At 36.0% G+C, this 16,756-nt stretch overlaps 1 protein-coding gene across 1 annotated transcript in view; it reads left to right on the top strand.

The window, feature by feature from the left end:
- Nucleotides 1–16,756, top strand: part of LOC137762839 (ankyrin repeat domain-containing protein 45) — a 151,529-nt gene that overhangs the window by 83,499 nt on the left and 51,274 nt on the right. Inside the window, exons 15-21 of the mRNA XM_068541261.1 lie at nucleotides 435–516; nucleotides 4,478–4,644; nucleotides 5,250–5,348; nucleotides 9,905–10,002; nucleotides 11,014–11,133; nucleotides 14,158–14,356; nucleotides 15,059–15,247. Coding sequence (XP_068397362.1) covers nucleotides 435–516; nucleotides 4,478–4,644; nucleotides 5,250–5,348; nucleotides 9,905–10,002; nucleotides 11,014–11,133; nucleotides 14,158–14,356; nucleotides 15,059–15,247 — 954 coding nt within the window. The remainder of the gene's footprint in view (nucleotides 1–434; nucleotides 517–4,477; nucleotides 4,645–5,249; nucleotides 5,349–9,904; nucleotides 10,003–11,013; nucleotides 11,134–14,157; nucleotides 14,357–15,058; nucleotides 15,248–16,756) is intronic.

Here is a 16,756-nt window from a genome sequence, read left to right as displayed (position 1 = left end):
CTTCAGAGCTTCTCGTGTGGCTGTAGTAAATGCTTGTGGCAGGTGTACTTCCCTGTCACCACTGCCTGCCATTGCCGGGGTTGCTCCCCAGCCCCACAGGTTCCACAGCAACGTCTGAGAATCAACCACCGTGCTGGCTTTGCAGGCTTTGCATGGCCAGTGTTGACGGCAGCGACCATGGAGAGCTCCTCTCTCAGTGTCCTTATCCCTCCCAGAAACTACAAAAGCTATTTTTTTCTCACTGATTGAAAACTGATTTCTACCCCAGTGGATTATATTCAAGCAGTGTCCACAAAATAACTCTTTTGCCTCTTCTTATCAGAGGCAGGATTTTAAAATGTGGATTAAGGTAGAATTTTGTTGGTGGTTAATTGAACAATGATTCCCCTTGGAGAACTTATTAATGTTTTGACTCTGTGTGTTTTGTTTTTCAGTTTATATTGTATGTACAAGTAATATCATTAATGACTATGGGAATAAATTCATACATGATGACTTATTCAGCCAGGACATTAGGTAAAGTCTAATTAATTGGGGAGAGTAATGCAAAGGGATTATTGTTGGGGGGTGGTGGAGACATTTCTTATGGGGCTCAAGGAATTGATTATGAAATCACTCATTTTCATTCACTCCCTATTTATAGATGATGTATGAATTGGGATATTGATTCAGCCAGTTTAACAGAACCCACATTTAACAGTGGCTTAAACAAGACAGAAGTTTTTTTGTTTGTTTGTTTGTTTGTTTCCCCTCCACCAGAAAGTCCAGAAAAGTGGGATGGTTCTGTTCCACAAGGTTGTCCAAAGATCTCAGGTCCTTCTCTTTTGTTGTTCCTCAGCTTCCCAGGGTGTTGCTTTTTTTTTTTTTTTAATTTATTTTTATTTATTTATTTATCTATTTATGGCTGTGTTGGGTCTTCGTTTCCTTGCGAGGGCTTTCTCCAGTTGTGGCGAGCGGGGGCCACTCCTCATCGCGGTGCGCGGGCCTCTCACCATCGCGGCCTCTCTTGTTGCGGAGCACAGGCTCCAGACGCGCAGGCTCAGTAGTCGTGGCTCACGGGCCTAGTTGCTCCGCGGCATGTGGGATCTTCCCAGACCAGGGCTCGAACCCGTGTCTCCTGCACTGGCAGGCAGACTCCCAACCACTGCGCCACCGGGGAAGCCCCAGGGTGTTGCTTTTGTCTGCAGGGTAGATGCTGGCTCACTGCCACTGTATCTTCAATCCAATCAACTAGAAAGGGAAGATAGGGCGGGGGTGATGGTGGTGGTGATGGTGTTAATGGAGGGTAAGCCGCTTCCTTTTAAGGGCACAATCCAGAATTTGTACATATCATTACCACTCACAGCACTGGCCAGAACTTAGTCACATGGGCACACATGGGCAAAGGAAGCTGGGGAATATTATCTTAACTGACTGGCCATGTGCTTAGCCAAAACTCAGAGATTCTATTGTTAAAGGAAGAAGGGGAGAATGAATATTGGGAGCAGTCAGCAGGCTCTGCCACAGTTGCCTATTTCTGGAAAAAAACTGAAGCTGTTGATAATAAAATACATGAATATAATAAAATCACAAATAGACCGATGATCAGTAGAGAAATCAGGGTAAGATAATCAGTGGCAGTGGAGTCAAGGGGGAGAGAAAGGGCAGGGTGGGATTGCACAAAGGTTTAGAGTAGGGCCTTAGTATCCTCCAGTGTCCCGTGGCCTGGTCCTCAGCTTTGCTGTTGCAGAGACCTGATTTTGTCAGGGTATCTAGAATTAATCAAAAGGCTGGAAATTTACATATATCGCACTCACAGGAGAATATAGATGCAGCAGAAAATCAATTTATTAATTTATAATGAGGATGATTTCTTTCTATGTCAGAAATAATCGTGATCATTATTCAGGGTATTCACCTCTAAATACCAATTTCCTTGATAAATCAAATTAGTAATCAGAAGATTTCTTGGAAAGCGTGGAACTGGTGAGAGGTCAAGGAAGGGTAATGCTGAAGGAGAGTTCTTATAAACAGGGAAGTAGCCCGGTGAATTTAACCCCTCTGCTTGTGTCTTTTCACAGTTCTGCCCACTCCTGAAACTGTGCCCCATCCACACTATTGCAGAACTTCCTGTGATAGCTTACCTCAAAGTCCATGGCCCCAGTATGCAAATAGGACTAGTAAATGGGGCAGATTTTTGGCAGCTCTCCTTCTCCCCACGTCATGGGTTTGCTCTTGTTTGCAGTGGAAAGTAGAGCTTGGATCAGCAAAAGCCTACACTGGAGCATGACTAAAGTTAACTCGATCCGTGAAGGTTTGCTCACACCTCCCTTCCCACCAGTTTTCTTTGGCTTTCAGGGATCCAGACCCACTCTGCTCTCTTTGCTTATGATATAACATCTGGTTTTCTCCCATGCTTGCTTTCTTGACATTGCTCTTACTCTGATACTCAAAGGCAAGAGCAAGAGGTTTTACTATCATGGAAGTATTTTTTTCTTCTCCTTTTCTTCCCATACAATTTTTTTTTTAATTGTATTAACTGAACGTCAGAATTTTCATTGTGAAACAAACATGTATGGCAAGTACTTTATCCTCAGAATCAGTGCTCATCCTTTCTAGAAACACTCGCATGTTAACAGGTAATTGACAAAATTGAGTTTTATCAGGAAGAGTTTCAGACCAACTTCTTCCATAGGGTCTAATGCTTTTAAGAGATTCATCCTCTGGACCTAGAGATTATCATACTAAGTGAAGTAAGTCAGAAGGAGAAAGACAAATTCTGTATGATATCACTTATATGTGGAATCTAAAATATGACACAAATGAACCTATCTACAAAACAAAAACAGATTGACAGATATAGAGAACAGACTTGTGGTTGCCAAGGGGGAAGGGAGTAGGGGAGAGGACTGGGAGTTTGGGATTAGCAGATGCAAACCATTACATATAGGATGGATAAACAAGGTCCTACTGTATAGCACAGGGAACTGTATTCAATATCCTGTGATAAACCATAATGGAAAAGAATATGAAGAATATATATATGTGTGTGTGGGTGTGTGTATATATATATATATATATATATATATATATATATATATATATATATATATATATATATATATATCACTGAGTCACTTTGGTGTACTGTAGAAATTAAACACAACATTGTAAATGAACTCTACTTCAATAATATTTTTTAAAAAAAGAGAGAGAGAGAGATCCATCCTCATATTCTTCCAGGATCATCTTAAACACAGGAGTTTGTTCAAATGTACTGGTGCCATCGAGTGGTCCACTTATACCCGTGTTTCCCCAGAGCAACTGGAAAGTGGCCGTTGCTCCATCCTAATGGGTGGGATGTAATTAGGCAAATGAATAAACTTTCTCCTTGTGTGCTCTCAGCCATGGAAATTTTAAATCCAAAGCTGACACATTCTAACTCTTTAGCATGGCAGTCAGATGCATCTTTGCTCTGGACCATAGAGAACCGAGAGGGATATGATTACAAACCTTTTTGAATCCCTGAAAATTTGAAATACAGTGCACCAGTGTCCTGTAGAGAATGCAATAAAGTTAAACTGAAACATTTAGAAACATTTAAAACTCTTTATGAGACATCTCATATGCAATTATGAAGAGAGAACAGTTTTGTTATTTATTTATTTATCTATTTAATTGACGTGTAGTTGATTTACAATGTTTTGTTAGTTTCTGCTGTACAGCAGTGATTCAGTTATACATATGTATACATTCTTTTTTTCTCTTCTATTCCATTATGGTTTATCACAGGATATTGAATATATTTCCCTGTGCTATACAGTAGAACCTTGTTGTTTATTGAGAACAGTTTTATTGAGATGGAATTCTGAATGAGTAGGCTAAGCTCATTCACTAATTAAATTCTTCTTTTTGGTAAGCAAGCCTCATATCTATAACTTCAAAGTGATACTTCAAGATGATACAAACTGCTACAAGTTTTGGACATGTAGATTTGCTGGCCAGGAAACAGATGTTGAATTTGAGGGATCTCTTTTGCAGTGGCCATTAAATTTTATTATGTATAAGAATCAGTTGGAGAAGTTGTTAAAATGCAAATTCCCAGGCCACTCTGATTCTCCAGACATGGCGTAAAGCTCAGGAATTTGCATAATTTAATAGGCAGCTCCTTTACCTGTAGACACAGGTAGCTTTCCATACTTGGAGAAATACTGATTGGATGCCTTTAAATAGTCACATTTCTAGCTATAGGGAACAAAAAGAAACTAAGAAGATATTCTTTAGCACTTGAGTCAGAAAAAGTTGAGCTGTACACCCAAAAGGAAATGGATAGTTGGGTAATTTTCTGGAAAATTTTGGACAAATAGTTGTCCTTGCTCTAAGCACTCTGGTTTGGCTATGCAAGTGATGCCAAGATTTCACTACATTATGCAACATTTCGCTTCCGTGTGCAATCTTCACTGTATTTTATTAAGGCCCTTCCTTTTCTTTGTCACAGGTTTGTGTGCCATCTCCCTTCCAAGACAAATGGCCATGCAAAATGCCATTAAGCACATCCAGGAGATAATACAGAACAGAATAACTTTGTTTAAAACAGAAAAAATTTTGACAAATGTTAACTGGACCTTAGTAGAAGAAAAAACAAAGATTGAATACATCATTCCTGTGAGTTGATACCTGGCAAAAAATAGTCCTTTCCCTTTCTGGCCTGCCTCTTTCTTTAGTTTATTATAAAAAACTTGATTCTGCTAGTTATGTGTCAGGATACTGAAGGGAGATGCATTTACTAGCTTTGCTATATTGGCAAAAATAGTTTGAATTCTGTCTCTAAAGAGAAGGTGTTGGTGATCTAGCCTTATTTGCCAAATACAGGAGAACTGGTGTTTTTACAAACTGGCTGATTGAGTAACTATGAATGACCTCTGCCAGGGTGACGTTTCCAACTGGTTGAGGAAGTGAGAGATCTCTCCTTGTATAAGTACTATCAAAAGCAGAAAACATAGGCTGCTCCGGAGAGCAGTCAAGCATACACTAGCTTGGGGAAGAATTTGGCTTCTAAATCTCCCCAAATGAATAGTTACTTCGCCACAATTGAAAGCAACATTTCTAATATGGAGAACGTTTTTCACTTATACACCCCTTCATTTTAGCGATTCTGATTTGAGTTATTGGAATCTTGGTTGAGCGAAGTATTTGACAGCTCCTAATCATTTTTACTTATTTGTAACTTTATCTCTGTATGTTTTTAAACTTAGTCTGATACTGTTCAGTTTCCTCATGTTTCATGTGATAAAAAAGTGAAGGAGGAGTCCCCAACAGATGAAGTTTTAATAGAAGAGGCCAGATTGCATGTAGCTATAATACAAATGGTTGGTACCCTTCACATAATCTGCTTTTTATTTATTTATTATTCTTGCAATGCTTTTAATTCTTACGTATGGTTTTCAGGTGACTAGAAGATTTTTTTTCATCTTTTGATTGGTTGTTAAAATTTATGTTTGATTTATGAAAGTTAAAAAATAAAAGAAAGAAATCTCTTAGGATTTAAATTCAAGTCACAAATGTTATTATTCTATTTCTAAGTCTAGCTAATTTTAGCAGTTCACTTTTGGGGAGTCTTTGAATAATGTTTGGTGCCATTTATGTACTTAATTAAAATCTTCAAATATTTGAAACTGCTTTTATAAATTTAACATATTTGAGTTCCTTTTATACAAAATTCTCTCAAGTGCTTATTTAACTCTTGTAAATCTAATAAGTTAAAATAAATCTAATGAAACAAAATTCTCTTAAAATATTTATGATTTAATATTTAAATGTTATAAACATAGGAAGATTACTAGGTAAAATCAAGTTTAAATCAACTTATCAAATTGCACATTTAAAATTGGGGTTTTATTCTAATAGTACAAATTTTATTCAATTTTAAAAGTATATAAAATACTCGTTATGCCCAGAATCCTTTTTACTTTCATTTTAGAACTTATTATTATGAAGAATTTCTAAAATATACAAAAGTAGATAAAATAGTGTAATGAACTCCCAAGTACCCATCACTCAGCCTTAAAAACCATCCACACATGACCAACTGTGCCCCATCTGCACCCTCATTCACTCCTCCATCTTCCATATTATTTAGAAACAAATCCCAGATATTATATCATTTCATCTGCAAATATTTCAGTATGTATCTCTAAATTTTGGTCTTTTAAAAAACATAGTAAAATACTAATATTGCACCTAAAAATTAATAATTCCTTAATAACATCAAATATTGGGTCAATGATCAAATTTCCAATTATCTCATAAATGTGATCAAGGCGTATTTTCACAGTTTATATTTTTAAATTGCATTTCATTAAAATCACGTATTGCAATGAATGAATATGTACTTTGTCTCTTTTAATCTATAAATTCCTCCTTTTATTTTTTCTGTTGAAGAACATATTTCTTCTTAATATAAAAAGATTAACACTATATTTTCATTTTAAAAACATTTCTATACTTAATTTAAAATGTTCTCAGAATTTGAAAAGTTCTTACCCAGAGAGGTAAAGTATGGTCACAAATTCTTTGTAAGACCTCCTATTAAGAGGTGGTGTCTATATCCCTCCCCACCATTAAATTTGGGCTGTTCTTGTGACTTGTTTTGACCAGTACAATGTAGCAAAAGGACTTTGGGAATGTACTGGAGTCCAGGCCTTGAGGAGATTTGCAATTTCCCCCTTCTTCCACTTTGAATACCACCCTGAGATTGTCATGTGAGGAAGCTGGCCTAGCCTCTGACGAATGAGAGGCCACATAGAAGTAACCTGAGGCATACAGCCGAGAGTCAGTACCCTACTACCAGACTTGGGAATGGAGCCACTTTAATTTGAGGCTTGGGACAGTAGATTCAACCTCACGATGGTAAGAGATGCAAAGAATTTGTCACCATATTTAATGTACCACGTTCCACTCACTGGCCACAAATATTTTTACCCCTCCTACGAAGCAAAACACATTCATCTTTTTCTAAGACACTGCACGCCCGCCCCGAACCCTGGCAAGCCTTCATCCTATTATGGTATCAGATTCAAAGTCCAGTATCTCATGATGTGCATTTAGTCTAGGTCTGCTGAGGCCTCTGGGTTTTATCTCCTGAAGTATGATTCCTCTTGATCCAGAGACCTGTGGACTAAAAAGAGAAGTTATCTGTCTCCCCCACCTCCACCCACAACATTCAGTGGTGATCAATAGACACGTCTGTTCAAGAAGGGGAAGAACAGGAAGCACTGATTAATCACTGGTCCTTGGCAATTCTGAAATCCAGCTGGGCATATGTCCCAGTTCTCCCCATTCTCTACATTTTCGTAGGAAATAATCCATGTTTGTGGCTGAGTAACCTTCTCAGACTGATTTCTGCCAGTAGAAATGGAAATTCCTATTTATTTAGAACCCTTTCTGTCTTTTTTAGTCCAATCTGATAGTTTCCTTAAAAACTCATGTGTTTTCAATGAGTCTGATTGTAGGCCACTCTACTCTGTAATTCCTTTTCATGCAGGCCACATGTCAGACAATATGAGTCTGAGAAAGCCTTTAGTCTGCTTGAGAGGGTAGGCTAAGGACCACCTTTAACCTTTCAGTGGTCTTAGCCAAGGGTCTTGAGCCACACCCTTGATTTGATCTTGAGCCTGAGGCCATATTTTACTGGCAGAACTCTAGATTTGATTTTTACTCCCAGATCTTTTGCCACCTGGAGAGACTTGCAGATGAGAAGTAGGTTTGGTTTTCAACCTGGCAAATCATGGCCTCTTTATATTTTCTGTAATACCTGCTTGCAGATTGAACTGTTGCCCTTCGGTTTATCTCTCTCTTCCCACACCTTATCATATGCAGCTAAAAAGGTTGACACTTTAATATTTCTAGAATATTAGAAGCCAGATTCATAAATTCATTAGGTACATCCTCTACTTTCCAAGTTTGCCTTAGGTGACAGTATTGCCAATTGTGCTGTCTCTTCATAGCACAGCTGCCTCCCTCCAGCCTTCTACATCAGTTTTCTCACTGCTCTTCCAGCTTCCACTAACAGTCTAGCCTCTCCTTCTAGCCTCTGCTCACCACCTCGTCCCAAAGCTAATGATACGTGGTTTAGCGTTTTGTTATGGAAGCTCTGCACAGTTGGTACTGATTTCTGTTTTGGTTAGCCTTTGCTGTATTACAAACCTTAGTGGCTGAAAACAACAATGATTTGGTATTTCTCACAGTTCTGTGGGTTGGCAACCTGGATGATTCTGTTGTCGGTCTTGCCTGGGACCACTCAGATGTCTGCCACCATCTTAGCTCAACTGGGGTTGGAGGGTCCAGCATGTCCTCACTCGCAGATTTGGCAGTTGACTCTGGTTGTCTTTCAGGGCACTTTGGTTCTCCTCCACATGGCCTCCTATCTTCCAGTAGAGTGAACTGGGCTTCTTTACTACATGGTGGTCTCTGGGTTCCAACAGGGTGAGAGGACAAGGTGCAAGCCCTCTGTATCTCCTAGGCTCTGGAAGTTGAATAACATCACTTTTACCCCCATTCTATTAGTTAAAGTAAATCACAAAGCTAGCCCAGATTCAATGAGTGAAGAAGACCCCACCTTTGAAGGAAGGAGCAGCAGTGTTAGTTACAAAGAGGCATGGGACAGGCATGCTACATTGGGACCATTGTTATAATGACCTACCACATTTACTTTTTAAACCAACAATCCCATGTAATGACCCACTCCATGTTATCTTTTCTAAAAAAATTGAAATATATTTGATTTACAATATTGTGTTAGTTTCAGGCATACAGCATAGTGATTCAGTTTTTTTTTTTTTCAGATTATATTCCATTGTAGGTTATTATAAGATGTTAACTATAATTCCCTTTGCTATACAGTAAATCCTTATTGTGTATCTATTTTATGTATAGTAGTTTGTATCTGTTAATCCCATACCCCTAATTTGTCCTCCCCACCTTTCCTTTTTGGTAACCATAAGTTTGTTTTCTATGTCTGTGAGTCTGTTTCCATTTTGTGTATAGATTCATTTGTATTATTTTTTAGATTCCACATATAAGTGATATAATATTTGTCTTTGTCTGACTTCACTTAGTATGGTAATCTCTAGGTCCATCCATGTTGCTGCAAATGGCATATTTCTTTCTTTTTAATGGCTGAGTAATACATATATATATATATATATATATATATATATATATATATATATATATATATATATATATATATATATGCCACATCTTCTTAAGCCAATTGTCTGTTGATGGGCACTTGGGTTGTTTCTATGTCTTGGCAATTGTAAATAGTGCTGCTATGAACGTTGAGGTGCATGTATCTTTTTGAATTAGAGTTTTGGGGGTTTTTTTTTGATATATACCCAGAAGTAGGATTGCTAGATCATATGGTAGCTCTATTTTTAGTTTTTTAAGGAACCTCATACTGTTCTCACTAGTGGATGCACCAGTTTACATTTCCTACCAACAGTGTACAAGGGTTCTGTTTTCTCCACACTCTCTCCAGCATTTATTATTTGTAGCCTTTTTGATGATAGCTATTCTGACCAGTATGAGGGGATACTTCATTGTGGTTTAGATTTGCATTTCTCTAATAATTAGTGATGTTGAACATCTGAAGTAAACTCTTTGAGTTGTATAGATTTTGAGTTTCCTGAAGCCAGAAGTCTTTGTATCTTTTATAACATCCAAGAGAGTACTTTGCAAAAATGGAATATTCTGTAAATATTTAAATTGAATGAAATTTATTTCTTGCTCTAGAAGTTTTTGAATAGTATATTTTCATATATTGAGTTCAATAATAATAGTGAGGGGTATGTAAAGGTCAAGCAGAGTATGTTACATTAATGTTTTGGTCCTTTGTAATTTTTATTTAAAATTGTATGTTTAGAGTAGCTTTGAAAAACAGTGTAACGATGGAGTCCTCAGTGTAGAGGCAGCCCGGACATTAATTGGTGCAACCAAAAGCTATTGCCACATCCAAGGAAAGTAAGTGTAATACTTCTTTAATTGATATTTCCAAAATTGAATGGGTATGTGATAGAGAATGAACAAACTGAGAGTTCATTGTCCAGATTGATCAATCTTTTTATCTTATCTATCTGTCTGTCCGTCCATCCATCCATCCATCCATCTACTTCCTATTTTACTTTACTTTACTTTTCTATTTTACTTCCTATTTTTCTTGTTTATACTTTTCTCCCTGAAAATTCATAACTTTGATGACATTGGGAGTTTCTGGAGGAAGATTTGACTACAGAGCAATTATATGAGAGACAGGGGAGCCATGAAAAAGAACCCATATAGTTTTAATTATGATGATAATTATTTTGTCTTTATATCATATTCACTAAATTACTGCATAGGGGAAGTAAGGAGGCCTGGAGCCTGCCATTAAACTGCTCTCTGGGGTGGAATAGGATCATAGTTTCTGGAGGAATTGATCCAACCCATGGAACTGATAGATGCAATTAAATATGATGGGAAGAGCTCAGTATCTTAGAGATATATTGATATCTGGTTACAGTCCTGAAACATTAGATAGTGGATGGTCTAAGACAAACCTGTGGGGCAACAGTGACAGGAGATTCTGTCTGGGTGATAGTTAACATTTCAGCAGCCTGGTAATATATCTGGGAGATGTAGCATCAATTCCTAAATAAAGTTTGGGAAGGACAGGGACTTCAGGGCCTTGGAGAATCTTGGGCTAGGCAAGGCGTGACAAAAGGAAGCTTGATTCTGAACCCCAAAGAGTTGGATTCTGAAGTTTTAATTTTGTTCTACCTCAGGTCACGGATAGTTCCAGGAACATGGACAGCAGGAGTCTCCCACTAAAAATGTTTCTGTTCCATGACCATGGGTGGGTAGGTGGATGGATACAGAGGCATATTTAATGAACCCATATTACATTTATAGTTAGTATAACTTTCTGTTTTATATTACCCAAAGGTATAGCATTTGCTTTTCATTATAACATGTATGTATATTTTTCTCTATTAGATTCATGAGTATTTATGATGTTTCAACTTATGTAAGAGCTAGAAGTTGGCTTATGAAGTTTAAAAACATATTAACTTTCTTGGAATATCATAAGGATAAGGCACCTCTTTCTCTATATGGGTAAGTACTGTGAACCTTTAATAGCAATGTACTTGAAAATATGACCTTTTCTACATTGTCAGAATAGATTACTTTGATTTTCCCTAAACAAACAAACAAACAAACAAAAAACCCAACTAATATTATAGCCAAGTCTTATTGATTGAGTGTGGAAGGAACAAAGTGCTTGCTTCTCTTTCTCCATTCTGTTTTACCAATTTCCTTGGCACCTCTATTAGAGAGTGGGTAGAAAAAAGATGAAAAGGATGGTCATATTTGAATTCTTCAAGTTTTAATTACCTTGTCTTAGGGTCACATTACATGTTGGACTTCTTTCATATTCTTCTGGTATTCTTCTGGGATGAGCAGGGGTGAGAAAGAGCAAACTCAAAGACTAAATCTAGCTCTCAACTTAATTTCATCTGTGCCATGGGATGGTTCTGTTGATGTCTGTAATTAGGAAAAACACAGCATGGCCTTAATAATACTTATAACCAACGTCCAAAATATCACAAGATACAGATTTTTCTTAAGTTGCGTAGACTCTTTGTTGTATAAGTTGTGAGCTTATATACTTTTTAGAGCAGAAAGACAAGGTTTTTCTACTAACAAAAGATGTCAAATGAGAAAATACTGGGACCATTAATGCTAATAAATTTTAAGTGGGTGTTAACATACTTTTCATAACAAATTATGATAATTTTTTACTTTCTTCCATTTATTAAGTTTACAGAAAAATATAAAAATTTAAAACCCTAGGATCTTGACATATATCCATGTAACCTCTTTTTGTCAGCTTCTACTTTAGATGAATAGAAAAAATTTTTTTAAATGTCATAGTAATATTGAATAGAATATTTCATTCTGTTCCTAATTTTAAGCAGTGTTGATGTTTTTCTCTAAATTAATTTGTTTCTTGCTTTTGATGTATGAATTTTTACATTGTTCCTATGTGCGATTAGCCTTGATTTTAAAAAATGCTCTCCAGACAAATCTCAAACAAACAATCCAACCTTACACCTAAAGGAGCTAGAAAAAGAAGAACAACACAACAAAAAAAACCCTTAGTTAATAGAAAGGAAGAAATCATAAATATCAGAGCAGAAATAAGTGAAATAGAGACTAAAAAACAGTAGAATAGATAAATGAAACTAAGAGCTGGTTCTTTGAAAAAATAAACAAAATTGATAAACCTTCAGCCCAACTCACCAAGAAAAAGAGAGGGCCCAAATCAATAAAATCAGATGAAAAAGAAGTTACAACTGAAATCACCGAAATACAAAGGATCACAAGAGAGTACTACAAACAGTTATATGCCCATAAGATGGAAACCTAGAAGAAATGGACAAATTCTTAGAAAGGTACAGTCTCCCAAGACTGTAGCAGGAAGAAGTAGAAAATATGAACAGACCAATTACCAGTATTGAAATTGAATCAGTAATTTAAAAACTCCCAACAAACAAAATTCCAGGACCAGATGGCTTCACAGATGAATTCTACCAAACATTTAGAGAAGAGTTAACACATATCCTTATCAAATTATTCCAAAAAATTGCAGAGGAAGGAACGCTTCTGAAATCATTCTATAAAGCCAGCATTACCCTGATACCAAAACCAGACAAAGATATCACAAAAAAAGGGAATTACAGGCCAATATCACTGATGAGCATATCAATAGATGCAAAAATCCTCAACAAAATATTAGCAAACCAAATTCAGCAATACATTGAAAGGATCATACACCATGATCAAGTGGGATTTGTCCCAAGGATGCAAGGATGGTTCAATATGTATGTATATATTCCATATATATAATGGAATATTACTCAGCCCTAAAAAAGAATGAAATCTTGCCATTTGCCATGTGGATGGATTTAGATGGTATTAGGCTAAGTGAAGTAAGTCAGACAGAGAAAGTCAAATACTGTATGATTTCACTTATATGTGGATTCTAAAAAACAAAACAAATGAATAAACTTAACAAAAGAGAAACAGAGTCATAGATACAGAGAACAAACAGGTGGTGTCGAGAAGGGAGGGGTCGGGGGAGGAAAGAAATAGTGAGGGAAATTAAAAGGTACAAACTTCCAGTTGCAAAATAAATGAGTAACCAGTATGAAATGTACAGTGTGGGGAATATAGTCAGTAACTATGTAGTATCTTTGTATGATGACGTATCATAACTAGACTTATTGTGGTTATCATTTTAAAAGGTCTAGAAATATTGAATCAGTGTGTTGTGTAACAGGACCTAACATAGTGTTCTAGGTCAATCATACTTCAAAAACAAAGTAACAAATCCATAGAAAAGAAGATCAGATTTGTGGTTACCAGAGGTGGGGGATGGGAGAGGGGGAAGTGAATGAAAACAGTCACCAGGTACAATTTCCATTTATCAGATAAATAAGTACCAGGGAGGTAATGTACTACACCATGATGAATATAGTTAACACTGCTGCATGTTACATATGAAAGCTGTTAAGGGAGTGAGTCCTAAGGGTTCTCATCACAAGGAGAAATTTTCTATCTGTTTAATGTTGCATCTATATGAGATAACGGATGTTCACTACACTTACCGTGATAATCAGTTTGTGATGTACGTAAGCCAAACCATTATGTTGTATACCTTAAAACTTACACAGTGCTGTATGTCAATTATATCTTAAGAAAACTGGAAGAAAAAAACACGCCCCCCCCCCCAAAAGCCACCCTCCCAAATGAATATGTATTTACAGTACCTAATGTTTTGGCAAAGGTTAATGAAAATGTTTCTTCTACCTGGGTGCATAATAAGCATAAGACATTAACTTAAATAAAAAGGTCCTCAGCCCTGATCTAGATTACCAAGAGCCATATTTTTATCTTTTTCCCTTATGATTTTTATGTATAGAAAGTATGGTTTAGATTTTTGCTTAGCTATTGTTTCATATTATTTGTATCTTTCTTCAAATTAATGTTAATATTTATTTAAACAAATGAACTTCAGATTTTAATTCTTATACTTTTAAAGTGATCTGACATTTTATTTGATCTCTTTTTTTTCAGGAATAATAAATTTCTGATTTTTATATATCGCATTGCATTTTCAGAAGAATTTGAATATGCAGGACATATTATAGGAATAATGTACATTTATCCTATGATAATGCATCTATGGCCAATGGCAAGAGAATTAAATGTGTCAGCACTGATATTAGTAAACTACTATTTTGTATTTTTATATCTGTTAGAATCAGCATTGAAGGTACTGTTTAAAATAGAAATGTATCCTATAAAAAGAACAGTTTAGATAATTTGAATCTATTTTTGTCATTTTTTTGAAATAATTGATACTAGAAGCCTTTTGCTGTAACAGTTGATAGGATCCTGGAATTTTAGTAATCTTTTTGAATTTTCTGAGTTCAATAATGAAATCAGTAAAACAGTTAGTCTTGGATATCAGATAAGAGAAGTATCATAAAAGTGGAGAGAATCTCAAAGATCAGGCAAAAAAGAATTGAAAATCTAGACATTTGCTGTTTCCCTCAAATACTCCCTGTAACGAAGCAAAGAATAAATAAGTGAATTAAACAAAAATGGTTTGCTAGTTACTTGTCATAATGTAAGATGAGAACTACTTTTTAGGATAAATGCTTCAAAGATGATTTATCAGCATTACTATTTTCATACTTTAATTATAATTAATAGTGTTGCAATGAATCTGTTTAGTACTTTTCATTGCTTTTCTTTGGCATTACAGCTTCATAATAGATTATGTATATTTGGAATCAAATTATAATTTTTGATGTAGGATTTTTTTGAATTTCAAATGAATGACTTAAAACCCAACTTTTGGAATATAACTCATTTGTAGGTGAGGATTTAACTGTTAATTTTTAAGAATCCCCTCCCCATATCATTGTATAGTGCTATGAAATGATGTACATTCTATATGTTTTCTAAACAGATAACAATTTTGAAAAGCAGATATTTTCATCAACATTGGAATACTTTGGAGTTTTTTATCGTGCTTATTGGAATCGTTGATGTATTTTGTATATACTTTGTCAGATTGAGACCAGACCACTTGGTTCTTATTCAATTTACAGTAATAATAGGTTATTTCAGAATAATTAGATTTATTCCTCTTATCAAGGTAAAACTTCACATTTTAAAATACTGATTTTTTTCTATACTATTTGTCGAATGAATTAAGAAACCTCACTATTTTGAAAGAAATGAAGGAGGGAGCTGTCTTTTCTCCTGGAACCCTCTCTTTATAGGTATCTGCATGGTTCACTCTCTCACTCCCTTCAAGTCATTGCTCAAATCTCACCTTCTCATGGAGAAGGTCTTCCCTGACCTTCTTTTATGCTACGTAAAATGGCAACCTGCCCTCCATACTCCCAGCGTGTTCCACCCATCTCCCTGATCCCCCTCCACTTGCTTAAATTTTAATTTTTCTGCGTAGCACTTTTCACCTTTTTACTGTATGTTATATGTGCTTTCCACGAGGTAGGATCTTTGTTTTGGTCACTGATGTAACCTATGGCTCCAGAATGGTACCTGGTATATAGTAAGTACTTAATAAATTATTTATTGAATGAATAAATGAAAACAGTGGTGCCCCTTGCAGCAGGATAACCCAGAAACAAGTTCTCCAAGTTTTAGTAAAATTTGCTCATAAAGCCCTAACTGTGCAGAAGCATAAAAATATTTACCCTAGAGCCCACACTACTTACATAGCCCACTGCCTATGAAGTTCAGTTTTACTGTGGCCTTCAATCTCCTTAACAATGACCATTTCTTCTTTTCGTGGCTCTGGTTTTGATCCTGAAGGTAGATATTCAGATTTTCAGTCTCCATTCTTAAGCCTCCTTTCTCTTAATGCAGTTGCATTATATAAGCTTTTAACTTGGGCGCTTTAGATGATTTCACTTGCCACTCCATATTTTTGAGTTGCTTAATTCTTATTACATCAAATAAGTCTGTTAGTATGTATTGAAGTTATAGAGGCTTAATATTAAAAAGCATTGCTGTAAACCCTGACGGCAAAAGGCATACGTTAGAATCCTCCAGCTAGTCCCCATTCTCCAGGCAATTTAATAATGATCTTAAAGGCAGAATCGTCTGAATGCCCAGACTTGTGCGTGTTGACTTCCTTTTTTTGTTCCTTCCTTGATTCTATATTAATGTTACCAAACTTTTAGTGTTCATAAGAATGACTCTACAGAGTTGTATACACAATTTATTTATGATTTTTTCCCTATGAGCTGAGTTTAGAGCAAAGTGCCCACATAAGGTATAACCCACCATAATACAAACGACTCTAGAAATGAGGATATGTAGAATGAGGCTAAGTCTTAATGTGGAAGGTAGAGGCGTCCTTAGATAATCAATTTTTATACAGGGATCTTATGCAGATGAATGTAAAATAATTATTTTAGAAGGAATACTTTGCAAAAAGTCTCTCTGAGTGAAATAAAGATTTAAAGATGTGTTATTGTGGAAGTCAACCCTATTTAAAGTGTGAACTAGTTGCTATTTCTGTTTAACATGCTCTGAGAAGTCCCAGTGGAGTGTATTTAAGTAAATATAGTCATGATTAGCTTTTGTTTACTGAGCAGTTACTATGTTCCAGGAACTGTGCAGACCACTTTACTTA

This window comes from Eschrichtius robustus, chromosome 3 (assembly GCF_028021215.1).
Source record: "Eschrichtius robustus isolate mEscRob2 chromosome 3, mEscRob2.pri, whole genome shotgun sequence".
In the NCBI taxonomy this organism is placed as follows: Eukaryota; Metazoa; Chordata; class Mammalia; order Artiodactyla; family Eschrichtiidae; genus Eschrichtius; species Eschrichtius robustus.
The sequence above is the reverse complement of the archived record's forward strand: the minus strand, read 5'-3'. Positions and strand labels throughout refer to the sequence as shown.